Here is a 17,299-nt window from a genome sequence, read left to right on the forward strand (position 1 = left end):
ATTGCAAAATTTAGTTAATTCAACTAACCGTGAAACGAAACTTTGTGTTAAAGTGAAACAAGATTAGACAAGAACGATATGCCTCGCATCGCAAGGAGATTCAAAAGTGTCACAGTGCAAGGAGCCGGAGAAACTAAATGCTACTTTTTGTGTTGGGTTGTCAGAATACTGTACGTTTACATTTTTTTCAGGAAGGTAATCTGTATCAGATGATTCCATAGTATATGAAAAATTGTTGAAGGAAGTAGAGGAAACGTCGTACCGTTATACGAGACAACTTATTATTAATCTGAGGATGTTATCGGCTGAATCAGTCAAAATAAAACGGCAAAAACGAAGTATTGCTTCTTAATCCGACAGTTTCGGTGATTTTATTTTTAGTACAACTTTTGTACAGGATAAAATATATTTTTTCATTGAAACTAAATTAGCTATAGAAGGACGCCATTATAAACACACACCGGACAACCTATGTTGGACATAAACACACTTAACAAAAAAAAACGAACCGTTTCAGTGAGTACAAAAAAAAACCACAGACAAACAGACAACAGTAACGGAAATATTTTCATTTTATAGACTCCTTGATAAAGGTGAAATAAAATCACCGAAACTGTCGGATTAAGAAGCAATACTTCGTTTTTGCCGTTTTATTTTGACTGATTCAGCCAATAACATCCTCAGAATAATTAACAACAGTCGTCAAACAACTTAAAGTAATACTAAATATGGCCACTATTTCCAGCGTCCCTTTTTATCAAAACATAGAGCAGAATTATGGTGTGAAAGCAAAGAACATGCTCAAAGACTACGCTAATATAGTCTCAAAGCTGGGAAGCATGTCCAACAGAAAATCTTTCCTCGTACGCTGTCGCAAAAAAGGCGTTTATCCAGCTCACATCACCACAAACTTCCGCTTCGTATTTCCGTTACTCGAAGAGAAAAGTCCTTACACTAAAAAGCTAAGCAAGAGCATCACAAGATTCAAAAAATCAGTTCTGAATATAGAGATCCAACACACCTTCAACAAACTAAAGAACCTCCAAGAACAACAAACAATGCTCATTACACAAATCCAGAGTTCCTGTATCCCAACAGAGATCACCACATCGTTCTTAAAAGTCAATCCAGTTTTCACTCTAAAAACATTCTGCAAAGATCGTCTGCCTCAAAAAAGAAGTTTGACGCAATTATTCGGCGCACAACAGAATCAGCCAATCAATCTCCTCCAAACTACAATAAAAAAGCTATCCATAATGGCACCAACAAACACATTCCACCTGACGTAGAAACGCTACTTAGCCTTGGACACAAATTCGCACTCCCGATTACCAGCATCCATGAAGTACCTTTCTACCATCTAATCGCCGACATAGGAAGTATGCTTAAGACGAATCCGGATACAACCGTACAAGACCGCACGCGATGTGCTATAGCTAATTCGATTCAAAACTACATCCACTACAACAAACACCACACGCAGAAGGACCAATTGACTGTTTTCTGCGAAGGAGCTGCCAAAGCAACCAAAATGTTTCTACGCGACAATCCTGATGTATATGTGATACAATCGGACAAAGGAAATAAAACGGTCCTGATCAATGCACACGACTATAAACAAAAAAGGCGCACCATGCTTAGTGACAGTAAAACATACCTACCGATAACACGCGATCCTACGTCACGTTTTCAACGAATCAACAATAATTTTGCAAAACGTCTTTTTGATCTAAAGTTAATAGACAGAAAAACATCCGCACAAATAACAACATACAACGCTCTGTGTCCAAGAATGTACGGCCAACCAAAAGCGCATAAAATTGGATTATCCCTCCGGCCCGTTGTACCTAACATGACCGCCCCAGCATACAACCTTTCCAAAATGATAGGAAAAATCATTCAGAACTCGATCAATAGCTCATACAACATAAAAGACTCCTTCTCATTCTGCGACTTCATAAACACTATAACACTCCCACCGGACTATATACTCATACCCCTAGATGTGACGGCTTTGTTCACGTCAATCCCAAAAGCCCTGGTAGTACACGATATCATACATAGATGGGACGATATCAAGCTACATACGCACATCAACTGGGACCTTTTCATGGAAATAGATGAATTCTGTATCGACTCCAGCTACTTCAAATACGATGGCCAACATTACTTACAAGTTTTCGGAACCGCAATGGGAAACCCTCTGTCCCCTGCCCTAGCTGACCTAGTCATGGAAACACTTCTAGACACCGTAATAAGACTACTATCTTTCAAACCACCTTTTGTCAGAAAATATGTTGATGATCTAATAATGGCAATCCACAAGGACAAACGAGAACATGTTGTTGAAACTTTCAACAATTACAATAGTCACATTCAATCCACCTATGAACTGGAAGTGGACAATAAAATACCGTTTTTAGACATGCTGGTCATACGACAACAGAATCAACAGATCAAAACAGAGTGGTACATGAAACCCATCGCAAGTGGCAGATTTTTGAATTACAATTCATTCCATCCGCTCCATCAAAAGATAAACATGGCCAAAAATTTTATTCATCGAGCCAACTATTTGTCATCCAACCTGCGAGACGACGAAAAAATAAGCATCATAGATAAACAACTCAGTCTTAACAACTACCCAAAAAAACTTCGACATAGACTCATCAATAGGATGTACGAACGCAACATACTCACCCTTCAGACTACCGATAAAACCCTGCAAACTACTTACCGGTCATTAGCATACATTCCATACTTATCAAACCAAATTGGAAAACACCTGAAAAACGACTACAAACACATACAACTTGCACATAGAAACATAAAAACAGTTGGAAAATTTTACACAAAAATTAAAGATCCCGTTCCAGCCGATCACCACAGCAACGTTATTTACAGTATTCCATGCAAACAGTGCAGTTCATGCTACATAGGAATGACGTCAAATATGCTAAAAACCAGGATATGCGGACACAAGACACACTACAATACTTATGACAAACTTCTACAGGATAGATCGGACAGAAATACAAATTGCCTATCTAAAGGAGAAAACAGCACTAATGGATCACAGTATTACACACAATCACAGGTTCGACTTTGAAAATACTAGCATATTAGCCAAAAACTGTAAACCACATGCACTTCCCTACATAGAAGTATGCCACATAATTACTAGCAAAACAGTATTAATAAGCGAACAGATACAGAAGGTTTAAATTCCATCTATGCTGGAATTATTCACACTCTAGATATTGAGAATCAAAACAAACGAAAAATGACAACCAATGTAACACGCAATAGTATATGATCACAAAACAGCAATAATACACACTCACACAAACACACACGCTATAATCGAATCAAAAGTAATAGACAAGTAGGAAAGATAACACCACAGTTTCTCGCTCTGCGCAAAAGTTTTACCCGCGTTTCGCTGCTATAAAAGCACTAAAACAAGACGAGCTTTTAAACACCGATTATTTTAAAGTGCGGTGCAGTAAAAAATACGCATATGTACAGTAAGTACAACTTTTGTACAGGATAAAATATATTTTTTCATTGAAAATAAATTAGCTATAGAAGGACGCCATTATAAACACACACCGGACAACCTATGTTGGACATAAACACACTTAACAAAAAAACGAACCGTTTCAGTGAGTACAAAAAAAACCACAGACAACAGTAACGGAAAAATTTTCATTTTATAGACTCCTTGATAAAGGTGAAATAAAATCACCGAAACTATCGGATTAAGAAGCAATACTTCGTTTTTGCCGTTTTATTTTGACTGATTCAGCCGATAACATCCTCAGAATAATTAACAACAGTCGTCAAACAACTTAAACTTATTATTAATATTTAACAGATTATTGAAATCAAATTTACAAATAAGAAGTAGAAAAGAAATTTCATTGAAGAAATCGAGCTTGGGATTACTCAAAACTTGTTCGAAATATCTATGAAACGTCCAATGATTTTCTTTTATATATACAATTAGTTACCGAAAAATCAATCAAACAATGGACGTGATAGAAAGTAACGAGTGTCGTTTGGACCAAGATGTGGAACATTAAAGTTCAGCAATAGTTTACCTGTTGTGAAGAAACACTGTGGCAGTTGGCGTTGAAATATATGCTCAAATGTCCATAAAAGGACTATTTACTACAAGAATAAATGTGGATTAGTTCCACGGAAGGCATATGTATTTAGTTTCATCATGCCAGAAATGTGCTCCCAAGCAATACGGATCAAGAAATTCCTTAGCAACACTAAATAAAACTAAGATTCCTGTTAGCTCTCGACGCGATACTGGAGTAATCCATCAACATTCTCAGGTCTTTCACTACTGTCGTTCTGCACATTTCAACAGACACATTGTATATCCAAACAATTGGATTCTTGACACACACACACTTAGTAGCAAATTTCTTACACACCATTATCCGGTAAGATCTTTGTTCCTCCAAAGATTCCTGGATCGATCTGACGATAAGAAAATTTTCCAGATGATCGGTGTAAATTAACCTGCAACCTGGAGCAATTACGTAACAAGCATCTTTGAAAAATATGGAAAAAAACAGCGGGCCGAGGTTGTTGCCTTGTGGTACGCCGGACGTATTGACGAAGCATATCATTCATTGATTCACAATTTCACGTCAACTAATCCACATAGTTGGAAGCCATAGCAAGTCGTTCAAGTTTCGCCAATAGTAACATGTGATCGACGCAATCGAAAGTTGCTTTTAGGTCTGCATATACGGTGTCAATTTGTGAGCCGTCCTCCAAATTCTTTATGCAGAATGAAGTGAACTGAACCAAGTTTGTGTTTGAGTCCCTGATTGAATGTAATTGAACAGTCGATCACCGATTAGTTTATGATGCTTCGCTTGATTCCTGTTTAGAAACTGGGAATATCCACAGCGATTGATTGAAACTTAATCTCAGTGGGCTGCATAGAGCAAATCCCGGGCATACTGACCCATTGTTGGTACCGAAATACTGGTACTGAATAGATATAAGTGCCGGTACTTTCGGAACTATGCAAAGCTTTCTATGAAGAATATAACTAACGTGTTTCAAAATATCGTGCAGGAACAATTAGAATATTAATGCTTGGTTACACCAGGCTCCTTTTAATAAGTAGTTACACCATCGGGTTAGACTCACCCGGTTTGTCGAAATTTGATGCTGCCGAACTGGGTAGATGTAGTGGAGATACACAACTTTTTCCTTTCGGGCTACAGCCCTGTTTTCTTTCTCTTTGAAATGGTAGACTTGTTGTAAAACGCTATTAGGTTAGCCTAATCCAGTGGTATAACAAGGGTTAATTACTCGTTGTGTTTTAATTGGATATTTTACCTATTTATTTGAATATAATTACAACGATCTTGTAATGACCTTGTGTATTTACAACTAGCATGGAATCAGGAATCAGAATATATTGGCTCAAATGGCACGTTCCCCTACATAGTCGGGGATTTGTGCCTTCGCCGACTTAGTACCTAATCTTGATTGGAATACGGCACGTAGGGATCTTACCGGAGTTTGCGATCAGTGTTGTTTGATTATATGAGATGTGCACTCAAGGTCCGGTAAGAAGGTCTGCCTTTCTCACAACATGAGCGCTGTTAAAAATACATACGAAAACAGTTTCCATTTCTCCGTATTTCGACATGATTCTTTTAAGGGAATTCCGAGTTGGTGCGCGGTGCAAAATCGAGTAGACGTACCTCGATTTAATCATCGTCCACATATACGGGAACTTGGCTCAAACGCTCGATGTTGGGTTGCATGGTTTTCTTCACAATGATACTTCCTGCTTCAGCCAAACTTCTGACCGTTATCAGTATTATGCACATGTTGTAGTAATAGTAACTTTTCCACCCAGTGCAGTGTTGGTCTAATACGAGTTCGTTTAATGTCTAACGCAATGGTAATTCTCGTAATAGATGATCTTTTCACTTATGTGGCGCTCTAATTTTACAACGCAGCCAAGGGAACGATATTATACTCTTTGTGCAGTGAACAAACAACAAAGCAGTAGGAATTGATTGCTTGATTTATTGATAACTATAAAAGAGTAATTGTTCGCTTCTGCTCTGGGTGAGATAAGAGGTTAGATTGGTTTAGTTTTTTTTGACAAAAATATTCCATAACCGGTATTTTGCTGGTACTACCTGTACTTAGGGCTGGAGTATCGCAGAACCGGTTCTCGCCAGAAAGGGCCGGTACTAGAAACCCTATTTTCATCAGAAAAATCAATTGTACTCATAACAAAACTAGGAAAGTGGTCGACAAACATATTGCAGATTTCATTCGGTGAACTAGATGTTTTTCCGCCAGAAATATACTGGATAGCAGTTTGTTTTTCTTAAGTTTACCTGTTAACAGCGACCAAAAACGTTTGGAATTCTTTTCAATCTCTGATTGGGTTTGCATCACATGTTTGGAATAGAACAAGTGATTATAGTTCTTGTCACTAGTGCTTGCATACGAAAACTGACGCTTTGAGATAGGATCTCGATGGTTACTGAAGTTCCATAAGGCTGCGGCTCTCAATAGTTTCAGTTTCCGTAAACAGTTATTGGACCATAGCGGATTTGGGCATGGTCGTGAATTAGAATAAGTAGACTGAAGAAATTCTTTAGGATTCTCGTTAATGCGAGAAATTAACACATAACAGGATATTAACCCTTAAAACACCGGGACGACTTTGTTACATATTTTTGGTTATATCTTTTGATTCAGTGAATCAATTTTCAATATAAAAACGGTTATATTTAGGGGAATAGTTGCACTATCAAGTGAATATGAAGAGATAGGGATGCAGTTGGCCAATCCGGAGAGATTACCGGAAATGTACTGTACACCTCGTAATTTCAAAACGAATCCTTATCTGATTTTGATGTTTAGTAATGAAAACGTGTGAAATCTGAATTTATTTCTTTTGTGACCATACAGGAATGCTTTCTGTGCTACAAAAGTCATTGTCGATTACCTTGCTGGATGTCATGTGACTGAAAACACCGGTGTCCGGTTCCGGAGAACCAATTCGGATTTAGAGGTCATTACCATCATGCGACACATCAAATCACACTTTCTCAACGAAATAAGACTGATGAAAGAGCAAAGATGACCAATTTTTCAATAGCCTTAAATGTGTCAAAAATCATAACAGATGTACCATTTGAGATTCTAAAAGGTCCCAACTATTCAACTAATACATGGTTTACCAAGAAAATCGAACAATTAAAAAAAAAACAAAGTTTTAATGAGGCCCTTTAAATTTTCGGTACTTCGTGATGCAATTAATCATTAATAAAATTTTTGTGCGTTAATAATAGGGATTATTTTACACCTGCAATATTGTAATTCTTCGAAAGACATACTCTTAATATAATATTACCGTACAAAAGTGACTATATAGGAGATATAGAGAGTGCGGCATCTCACCCGAACTAACACTATGTGGTGTTTCTAGCTGTAGTTTCCAGAGATCATCACATTTTTTTGATCGGGGACTAAAGGTAACAGCCGATGTATACTTTAAAGTTTTGCAAGATGCTATACCGTAAATGCAGAAGGTTGCTGCTGGTCGTCATTTCGTCTTCAAAATATTTGTCTGAAAGAATAGCTCATGAAATGAAGAATGATATATTATATTTTTTATTTATTTATTCCTTTAACGGGTATTCAACTATTTCTGCTTCTACAATTTCTTATTAAGCTCAATAATTATATTTTTGTTGCCATCAAAGATCTATCTGCGGTCTTCGACAAAAGCAATCATGATATCGCAATAGCCTAGCTAGACAAACTAGGTATTCGTGGACAACTCCTGCGCTGGTTTCGTTTCTGCCTCGATGGAAGGAAACTCCAAATCAGTATTATGGACTGCCTATCTGCACCATTCTTCGTTACCTCCGGCATCCCACAAGGAAGCCATCTCTGTCCAGTGATATTCCTCCTCTATTTTAATGACGTCAATATCAAATTACAAGGGCCTTCTTTCGCCGACGACACAATAATACCGCTGCCGAGTTTTTTAGAGTGAACTGGAGAGCTTTAGCACATGATGTGATCTAAACAGAATGGTTATAATCCGAGTAAATGCTCCATCGCCACGTTCACGCGGAAACGCCATCCGATTCAGTTTAACTACCATTTCTTCGACTCGAGCATTCCAAGACACGTCAAGGATCTTAGAGTCATCATGGATTCAGCACTAACGTTCAAACCACATACATCATTCATTGTGGATAAGGCATCAAGGCAGCTTGCGTTCATCTTCCGAATAGTGAAAAACTTCAGGGACGCATACGCCGGTTCATACGCTTTGCACTCCGACATCTTCCTTGGCAAAACAGATTTCAGCTGTCGAGCTACGAAAACCGTTGTCAATTAATACAGCTCGACACTAAGCAGCCGGAGGGACTGCTCTCGATCCCTGGCCGTCCCGGACTTACTGTCTGCGAGGGTGGATTGCCCTACAATCTTCGGACGCCTGGATCTTCAAGCTCGTGTTCGAGCTTTACGCAATAACTCTTCTGCGAGTCCCGTTCAGGAGAGTCGCTGTTACCTGACTTCAGCGTGTTTTTAACAGTGTGGCGACAGCTTTTGACTTCAACCTGACAAGGAATTACATTAAAGCTAAAATAATGTCAATTCTGAAATGTAATTTGTTTAAGCAACCACCATTGGGGCCAAGCGGTCTGTTGGTGAAGGTTCAACAAATAAACAAATAAATAACTAAACTACGTACACTCTCTGATTCATCAATATTTTGTTACAATTGTATCGGTAATAGGGTAACTGTGCCCTAATTCATCTTAGTTCCTGTACTTACCCCATCAATTTGAATACATTAGTTAGACCAGTGTTAGCAATCTCTATTCTGTGCTTGTTTAGTTTTTGGTTGTACATATATTTCCCAATTATTATTTAAATGTATTAAGTTGATTCTCAGCGGCAGTAGGATCGTAGCACTAGCAATTAAATTGGTATGTATGCTGCTAATCGACTGCGAAACAGAAGGCGACATTTTCGCAAAGGGATTGTAGTGTAGCGTCTGTAGGGTGGGTGCTCCTATAGTTGAGGTGTACCAATAGTTGCAGTAGTGGGTTATACGCCTAACTAAGGTACCAACCATCAACAAATATTTTTTTATCGATTCATCGCACTAAAATTATGCGACAATAAAACTGTTGTCCTTGAAATTTGCTCAAATAACTATTGAAAAAAAAATGATTTACTTAGAATTTTGAGCTCCCTTGCACCTATAGTTGATGTAGTGTACCTATAGTTGCATGTCTCATAAGAAAGCAATGTGATTTGCAACAATAGGAACCGAAATTAGCGATTGCACCACTATTGGTACATGTGTTCCTATAGTGGGTCAAGCGGTTTTGAATACATAAATTGGTTATTAAGCCATCTTTATATTTTTCCTATGAAGCAGGGACTGAAAGCTTTCGTTTAATGTATTAACATTGCCAGGTCTATTAATCGATTTTTTATCAAAAAATTTCCTTAAGCATGCGACTATTGGTACATCCACCCTATCAAATAATACTACATCTAATACTGAATGATGTCGTAGTACAGCGCTTTGGTATTGTTTATATTGTAATTAGTTCCATTAGTGCTAAATGTTTGTGATCATATCGTTGCACGACGCCATTACTGATTATTACCAACGGCGTCACGTCAACACCTCGTGGACAATAAATTGATCATCGCACTAATTGTGACCATGATGGTAGTTTCTTTTTTTTAGTGTTGCACAGTGACAATTATTGATATTTTGTTTCCCAGCTTTATTCTGTGCAATATCAATCGGTTTCGATAAATCATTGGTGGTCACGTTAAGGGGGTCCTCTACTCTCGAGGTCCGAAATTGAGCTGTTTTTTGGGAATAATTTACTTAAAATATTTTGAATTTTCATTTTTATATTTTGAAGCTACATATTTTGACTTTTAAATTTTCATTTTGAAGATCAAACAAAGCATTGGCGCCTTTGAATTGTCATTGATTAAATTTATAATAAAATTTAAAAGTAAAACCATGTAGCTTCAAAATGAAAATTCAAAATCCATTCAATAGATACTTTGCATCAAAATCAACTTAATTTGGGGTCTTAAGAGTAGAGTGCCCCCTTAACATTAGCTTAGTGTTAACATATCGACATATAACAATAATAATTGAAAAAATCGTAAAGCTTTTCGTCTACTATGAGATGCTTTTGTGCAAGTAACATACTGCTTGCATCCACGAGAAAGCAACTGCATAATTTTCTACGCTGTGAGTACAACTAACAAAATGATCTGGGTTATTGCTTCACCGGAATATGAATTATTGTGTCGCTTTTGGTGGTGCCTCACCATTTTTTTTCGTTTTTGGATATTGGTCGTTTGTTTGATCGTTTGTGCATTAAAACTTGTTTTCATTGTGTATGCTCTGGTGATCCAGTATATTAAAATGATACAGTATAGCAGTACTCAGATTACTGCTTGTGGAAAGATGTCTGTCTCGGCTAATGATGTGCTACAGCAATGCAGCTTTTTATTAATTGAGTCGTTCCAGCATTATTTAACAGCCAAAACAATCCATCAGTAGGTGGGGCGTTAAATGGCATGGCACGAACGATTGTTGACTGATAGATGATTCACACGGACTGTATTTTAGGAGGTGTGATAGTGGTATGGTTTGTTTATAGCAGTATAATAGTATGCGATAGAATATTTCATAAATACAGTATAAAATAGACGTAGTATAGTGATAAAGGTAACCCAAAAAATTCAAAATTCACTGCGAAACGTCTCGTCAAATTTTACATCATGACTAGTCAAAATTTGCATATCTAGTGGTGCAATTCCTCGTCACCAACAACGAAAATAAAATATTTGAACTACAACTCATCTGTTTGTTAAAGTGGAAAATATATAAATATTAATATTTGAGATTCAAACAATTAGCAATTGAATATGTAACTAAAATATCTCCTTTTTCGATTATTTGATCACCTAATTGGATGAAAATTGAATAAGTGTGCCACAAACTGAATCGGTTGATACTTGACTACTTTCTGTACTCGAAAGCAGATTGGTTTACACAACCGCCCTGCTACTACATCTGTGAAGACATAAGCATAATGAAGTGGAAAAAGGCAAAAGCAATGAGCTCGTGGAAATAACGATAAGACGATAATGATAATTAATGGATGTGTAGGGAATGAAGCTTTCATCCCTCTCATGGTCCGCAGCCCTTGCTTAGCTTTCGCGTTTCGGACGATCTTGTTTAAAATCTCTATCGCGTGCGCCATTGAGCCAGTAACTAAGGGACGATGGATCTAGCATCGTAAATCATCCAGTAGCGTGCTGATATTAAGTGCTCTGAAGCTGTGGGTTCCTTATTTTTGAATGACACTGTTACTGTTCTGACAGTGAATTACTTTTTACCTATAGGAAGCGTGAAATGAAGCTTGTCCGACCAACCGGATAGTGGCTCGTGTGTCGAATAATCCTATCCTATTCCTTTCATTTTCTTTTGGTTTCTTGGGTTTGAGGATATCTCGGGTGCGCAATATGTACAGTAAGAATGAAGAATTAACAGTTATTATAGCATATTTTCAATTACTAGACAAACTTTATTGTAGTTCAATATAAAAAATAATCCCTTTCCTTTTTGTCAATTTCAGTCAAGTCGATGTCACCACCACCAGCGCCGGAAAATTCCCGCATCTGCTTGGTGGGCTCAGTTGCACACGACGAGGACACATTGGCCGCAGCACAATCCTTCAAGGTACCGATTGTCGTGTCGGAAACAGGAGCCGAATACGTACAAGATACCAGCTATGTCACCTACTTCATCCTGAACCAGTTTGAAGGTCCAGTGTACGATACGATCTACCGTTCCAAACATAGGTAAGAGCATATTACTCTGATAATTTTCGCTTTTAAATTGTATTTCCGATGTTTTGAATCAATGTTCTTAATGGTATCTCGCTTTTGGCCTCCTTTGAGAAAAAAGAGAGTAATCTGAATTTTAATTTATACAAATCTTCGTTAGATATCGAGAGCAAGTTCCACGATTTGGCCTTTCTCAAATAGAAAGACTATGGAATTGCTCCAAACAAAGTATTAACTGAAAGGTGATTCCCATCGGTTGTTGCTCAACTTCATTTTGGTCCGACTTCCGATTCCGGAGTTACCAGTTGCAGACTACGAACACCTAGAAAATTTGTACATTTAGTCCACATCGGTGTATCAGAGTATCTTAAAAAGTAAAAATATTGGTAAAATGTGTGCCAAATTGCTTGAATTTGTAGATCCAGGTCACTTGTTGCCTATCAAAGTTCCTTTCCGTACATTAATCACCTTCACCGACTCCGGACTCTGAGTCGGTGGAGGTAACCGAAGTAGTGGTTAGTTCGGGAACAAATTTTATTCCCGTTTCTCAGAACCTGTTTGTACAAGCTTATTAGCATGAGAAAGTAGCATTATCTGCAAACAATTTGTTGAATTTCATTTGAAATAGATATCCGGTTTCGTAGGTACGGGTTGAAGAGGGCGACATGATTTACCCATATACACTGGTATCACTATGATATACAAATGATATTAGTCTTATCAATTCGCATTCATAATTGCTTGTATTGGTATAGTTAGGGCATTATTGTGCAAATGAGAAAGCTGGGAAAAGCGGTCATCTTGGAAAACGAAAAAGCAGTTTTTTCTCTTACCTCTGGAAAAATCTTCATGAAAATCAATCAGTAATTCTTTCACGAGGCCCCGAATACACTGATTCATTTTCATGAAGATTTTTCCAACGGTGAGAAAAAGCTGCTTTTTTCGTTTTTCAAGATGGCCGCTTATTGGGGCGTTCTCAGTTGGACCTTAATGAACAATCAAATACTGTTTGGCCACTTCTGATGATGTTAGAAGTCCCGAAGGAATTGGTCAAATTCCTGAAATAAATTTATATGAGATTTTAGAATTGTGGCGTGCCACTCACGTCTTAATACAGTCGATGGATCATGTCTAGTTCAGCAAACTGCGCTCGTTTGCTTTCGACAAGAACGATGGAGGATGAACCGAATATTATAGCAACGATCCGTTATTTATCAACAAGGACTGATCATTTACTTGTGTATTCTAACAACGCGTACGATTCCATGAAACAAAAAAAAACACGGTAGATTGCATTTATTGTATATTTCCACAACTGAACTGTGATGCTGTACGTTCATTATGAAAATTAATTTATCGTTCCGAGAACCCGAAATGTTGTCATATTGTATTGTAATCACCATCAGCGGATCAGAAAAGCTGAACCTGGGATACGCCTACAATTTAACCCCACGGAGATAGTGTAGAAATACATTTCAATTTCCGAAGAGATTAGTTAACCAGGGAAAGGGCAAAGCCCACAATACTCCGACCAAGACTAATTTTTTAACCTTCCGGCAGTCGAGTTAGTGCACTGAGTACACGCTGCTCTGGAAATCTAGCGAAATCGTTTTAGGGCATCAGCGGCTGCTCGTTGACTGGGCCATAAGCGCGACTTCCGGAGGGTTAAATCCCCTTAGTCAATCTCGGCCTTCGGCACGAAGAGATATCTCAACGCAGGAGCACCTTCTGTTGTTAATCGCTTCTTACGACATGGTAGCAGGTGTCCAATGGGTCTATTATTTGCTCAAATACTTCGAGAGATTTTAGCTAACCAGATACCACACGGCTTAGTTAGTAGGTTCGCTTGTGAATAGTCAAATAAGTAGACGTTCTTTTTTAATTTGTTGGATGTGTCGTGGTTTCCAAGGATCATTGCTTTGCAATACTATCTTACGAAACAATTAATGTTTTACGGTTATTTCACAACCACTCATAAAACTTGCTCTTGTAGAGTGCTATAATACTTTAATTATCACTTGGGTATGTTAACTTTTAGTTTTTAGAGTGTTCCAACTGAAGCTATATAACTTGATTTTAAAAAGGGTTCCCTCTGTTAGAATCACTCACTTCACTGGCAGACAACACGGGAAATATCACCTACTAAAACACAGCTTAAGGCTAATTGCAGCGGACTATATTTTTGATTGCGTTTTCGAGTGAATGGCTCAGATGTGGGGTGGGGGCGTGAAGACTTCATAGTCGCGTGGGAACGAGCATCTATACGATCACGCTTAAGACCGCGTTAATAAATTGGAAATGGTTCACACGTTGAATATATCATCGAGTTGTTTATGTGTTTGCGAGATCGCAGGGGGAGGTATGCGCTGATTATCGCGAGTGTGTGACCAGATTGGTATCATCGCGCAGGGAACGAGCGTTTGTTCTCGTCGGCAAGCTCGTTCATTTATAATACGTGTACCATTATTATACCAATATTATAACCAAACTTTCAATTCCTTGCCACGTGTATCATAATTCAATCTACTTTAGTTTAATACCTAAATCTGTTAGGTATCTCCCTCGACTTTATACTGTACCTTAACGTGGTTCGAGGGCTTTTCCACTAAAGCAGTATAACAATGATTGAATCACATAGAAACTTTGAGTACAACTACTTTCTTTTTAGTTAATCGACATTGTGCTCAAATTTAGTACTTAACTTGGCGATCTTTATTACCCACTTAGCCATGATCGAAATAATATACAAAGTGGGTTTACGACCAAGTTCTCTCTATATGCCCTGGGCTTGATGATGAACCCTGGTTTGGGGCTCTTTCAAACTTCAATTATCCCATTTCAAGATTCCCGAAGATGACAATATACCAGATGATCTTTAGTAGCCCTCTGCGATCCTCCACGCATACCAACGCACAGTGGGAAAAAAGTATCAAAAACGCGACTTTACTCAATAGCTTGATAGAAGGCTAAGTGTTGTAATCAATAATGAATACTTCTTATGTAAAAATGTCTGGGGAGTCGATTGCAGGTATTTAAAATAACCGTAAAGTACGCTATCATGCCCGTTTTGCCCCAATTCTCCTTTTCGTTTGAGTTTATTTTCAAAATTGAATATATAACTCGGAAGAAAGTTGGAAACGGCTGACAAAAATTGATATGTCTTATGTAAAAAAGTCCAGAAAATTGATTGAAGACATTTAGAATCATCTCACGAAACGTATACACCCATTTTTCCCCAATTCTCCGCAAAACTAAAGTTAGAAGTTAATCCTGGCTTTATATTTCGGTAAAAGGCTATATGCGGCTGATCAAAAGTGATGATTCTTATGTATAAAAATCCAGGTTATCGTTTGAATATAGTTAGACTGGTCGCCCGAAACGTATGTATCCGTTTTACCCCAATTCTTCTCATAACTCAAGTATAAAGTCAAACCAGGCTCTACATTTCAGAAAGAGGCTGAATGCGGTTGATCAAAAGTAGTATTTCTTATGCAAAAAATTCTAGGAAATCGATTGAAGATAGTTAGAATGGCCGCATGAAACATGTGTACCCGTTTTACCCCAAATTTTCCCATATCTCAAGTGAAAAGTTAAACCTGACTGTGATTCTCGGAAAGAGGCTGAAGGTGACTGATGAAAAGAAGTAATTCTTATATAGAAAAATCCGGGGAATCGGTTGAAGATAGTTAGAATGGCCGCACGAAACGTTTGTATCCGTTTTACCCCAATTATTTACATAATACAAGCGTGGTGATACACCTTACTCAATATTTCAGAAAAAAGCAGAAAGCGGTTGATCAAAACTATTTTTTTATGCCAAATAATCCAGGAAATCGATTGAAGGTAGTTCGAATGACCGGACAAAACACGTGTATCCGTTTTACCCCTACTTCTTCCCATAGCTCAAGTGTGAGGTTAAACCTGGCTGTACTTCTCGGAAAGAGGCTGAATGCGGCTGATGAAAAGTAATTCTTAAGTAGAAAAATCCGGAGAATCAGTTGAAGATAGTTGGAATGACTGCACGAAACATTTGTATCTGTTTTACCCCAATTATTCACATAATGTATGTGTGAAGTAATGTCTTACTCGTTATTTCCGAAACAGGCTGAAACCGGCTGATTAAAAGTAACTTTTTTATGTTAAATAGTCCAGGGAATTGATTGAAGATAGTTCGAATGACAAAATATGTGTACCCGTTTTACCCCAAATTTCTCCCATAGCTCACATGTCAAGTTAAACCTGGCTGTACCTCTTGGGAAGAGGCTGAATGCGGCTGATGAAAAGTAGTTATTCTTAGGTACAAAATTCCGAGAAATCGATTGGAGATAGCCAGTATGACCGCACGAAACGTGTATACCCGTTTTACCCCAATTCTTCACGTAATGTATGTGTGAAGACCTTACTCATCATTTCAAAAACAGGCTGAACGCGATTTTTTTGTACATAAGAATTATTATTTTTCATCAGTTGTAGTCAGCCTCTTTCGGAGAAGTACAGCCAGGTTTAACTTCATATTTGAATTATCAGAGGAACTTAGGGTAAAACGGGTACACATGTTTCGTGCGGATATTCTAGCTACCTTCAATTGATTCCATGAAGTATTTAACATAAAAAAATACTTTTTATCAGCCGCATTCAGTCTCTTTCTGAAATGTTGGGTAAGTATAATCACACACAAGTATAAGGGACAGAATTGGGGTAAAACGGGTCAACAAGTTTCGTGCGGTCATTCCAAGTATTTTCAATCGATTCCCTGAACTGATTTACACAAGAGAAACTACTTTGGTGAACCGCTTACAGCCTCTTGCTGAAATAATGAGTAAGGTATAACTTCACACATACATTATGTGAAGAAATGGGGTAAAACGGGTATACACGTTTCGTACGGTCATTCTATTTTCATTCGATTTCCCGGAAATTTTTACATAGGAATTGCTACGTTTCATCAACCGCATTCAGCTTCATTCGGAGAAGCAGAGCTAGGTTTAACCTCACACTTGAGCTATGGGAAGAATTGGGGTAAAACGGATATACACGTTTTGCGCGGTTATTCCAACTATCTCGAATCGATTGCCCGGAATTTTGTACATAAGAATTACTATTTTTCATCACCCGCATTCAGCCTCTTTCCGAGAAGTACAGCCAGGTTTAACCTCACACTTGAGCTATGGGAAGAAGTTGGGGTAAAACGGATACACGTGTTTTGTCCGGTCATTCGAACTACCTTCAATCGACTGCTTGGATTATTCTGCATAAAAAATTAGTTTTGATCAACCGCTTTCTGCTTCTTTCTGAAATATTGAGTAAGGTGTATCACCACGCTTGTATTATGTAGATAATTGGGGTAAAACGGATACAAACGTTTCGTGCGGCCATTCCA

At 38.0% G+C, this 17,299-nt stretch overlaps 1 protein-coding gene across 4 annotated transcripts in view; it reads left to right on the forward strand.

Moving 5' to 3' along the window:
• LOC131688603 (protein ECT2) overlaps window positions 1-17,299 on the forward strand; it is a 126,393-nt gene that overhangs the window by 55,315 nt on the left and 53,779 nt on the right. For all 4 annotated transcript variants that reach the window (XM_058972962.1, XM_058972960.1, XM_058972961.1 and 1 more), the window contains exon 2: window positions 11,709-11,934. In XM_058972962.1, coding sequence (XP_058828945.1) covers window positions 11,709-11,934 — 226 coding nt within the window. The remainder of the gene's footprint in view (window positions 1-11,708; window positions 11,935-17,299) is intronic.

The sequence above is a fragment of the Topomyia yanbarensis genome, chromosome 3 (assembly GCF_030247195.1).
Source record: "Topomyia yanbarensis strain Yona2022 chromosome 3, ASM3024719v1, whole genome shotgun sequence".
NCBI classification, from domain to species: Eukaryota; Metazoa; Arthropoda; class Insecta; order Diptera; family Culicidae; genus Topomyia; species Topomyia yanbarensis.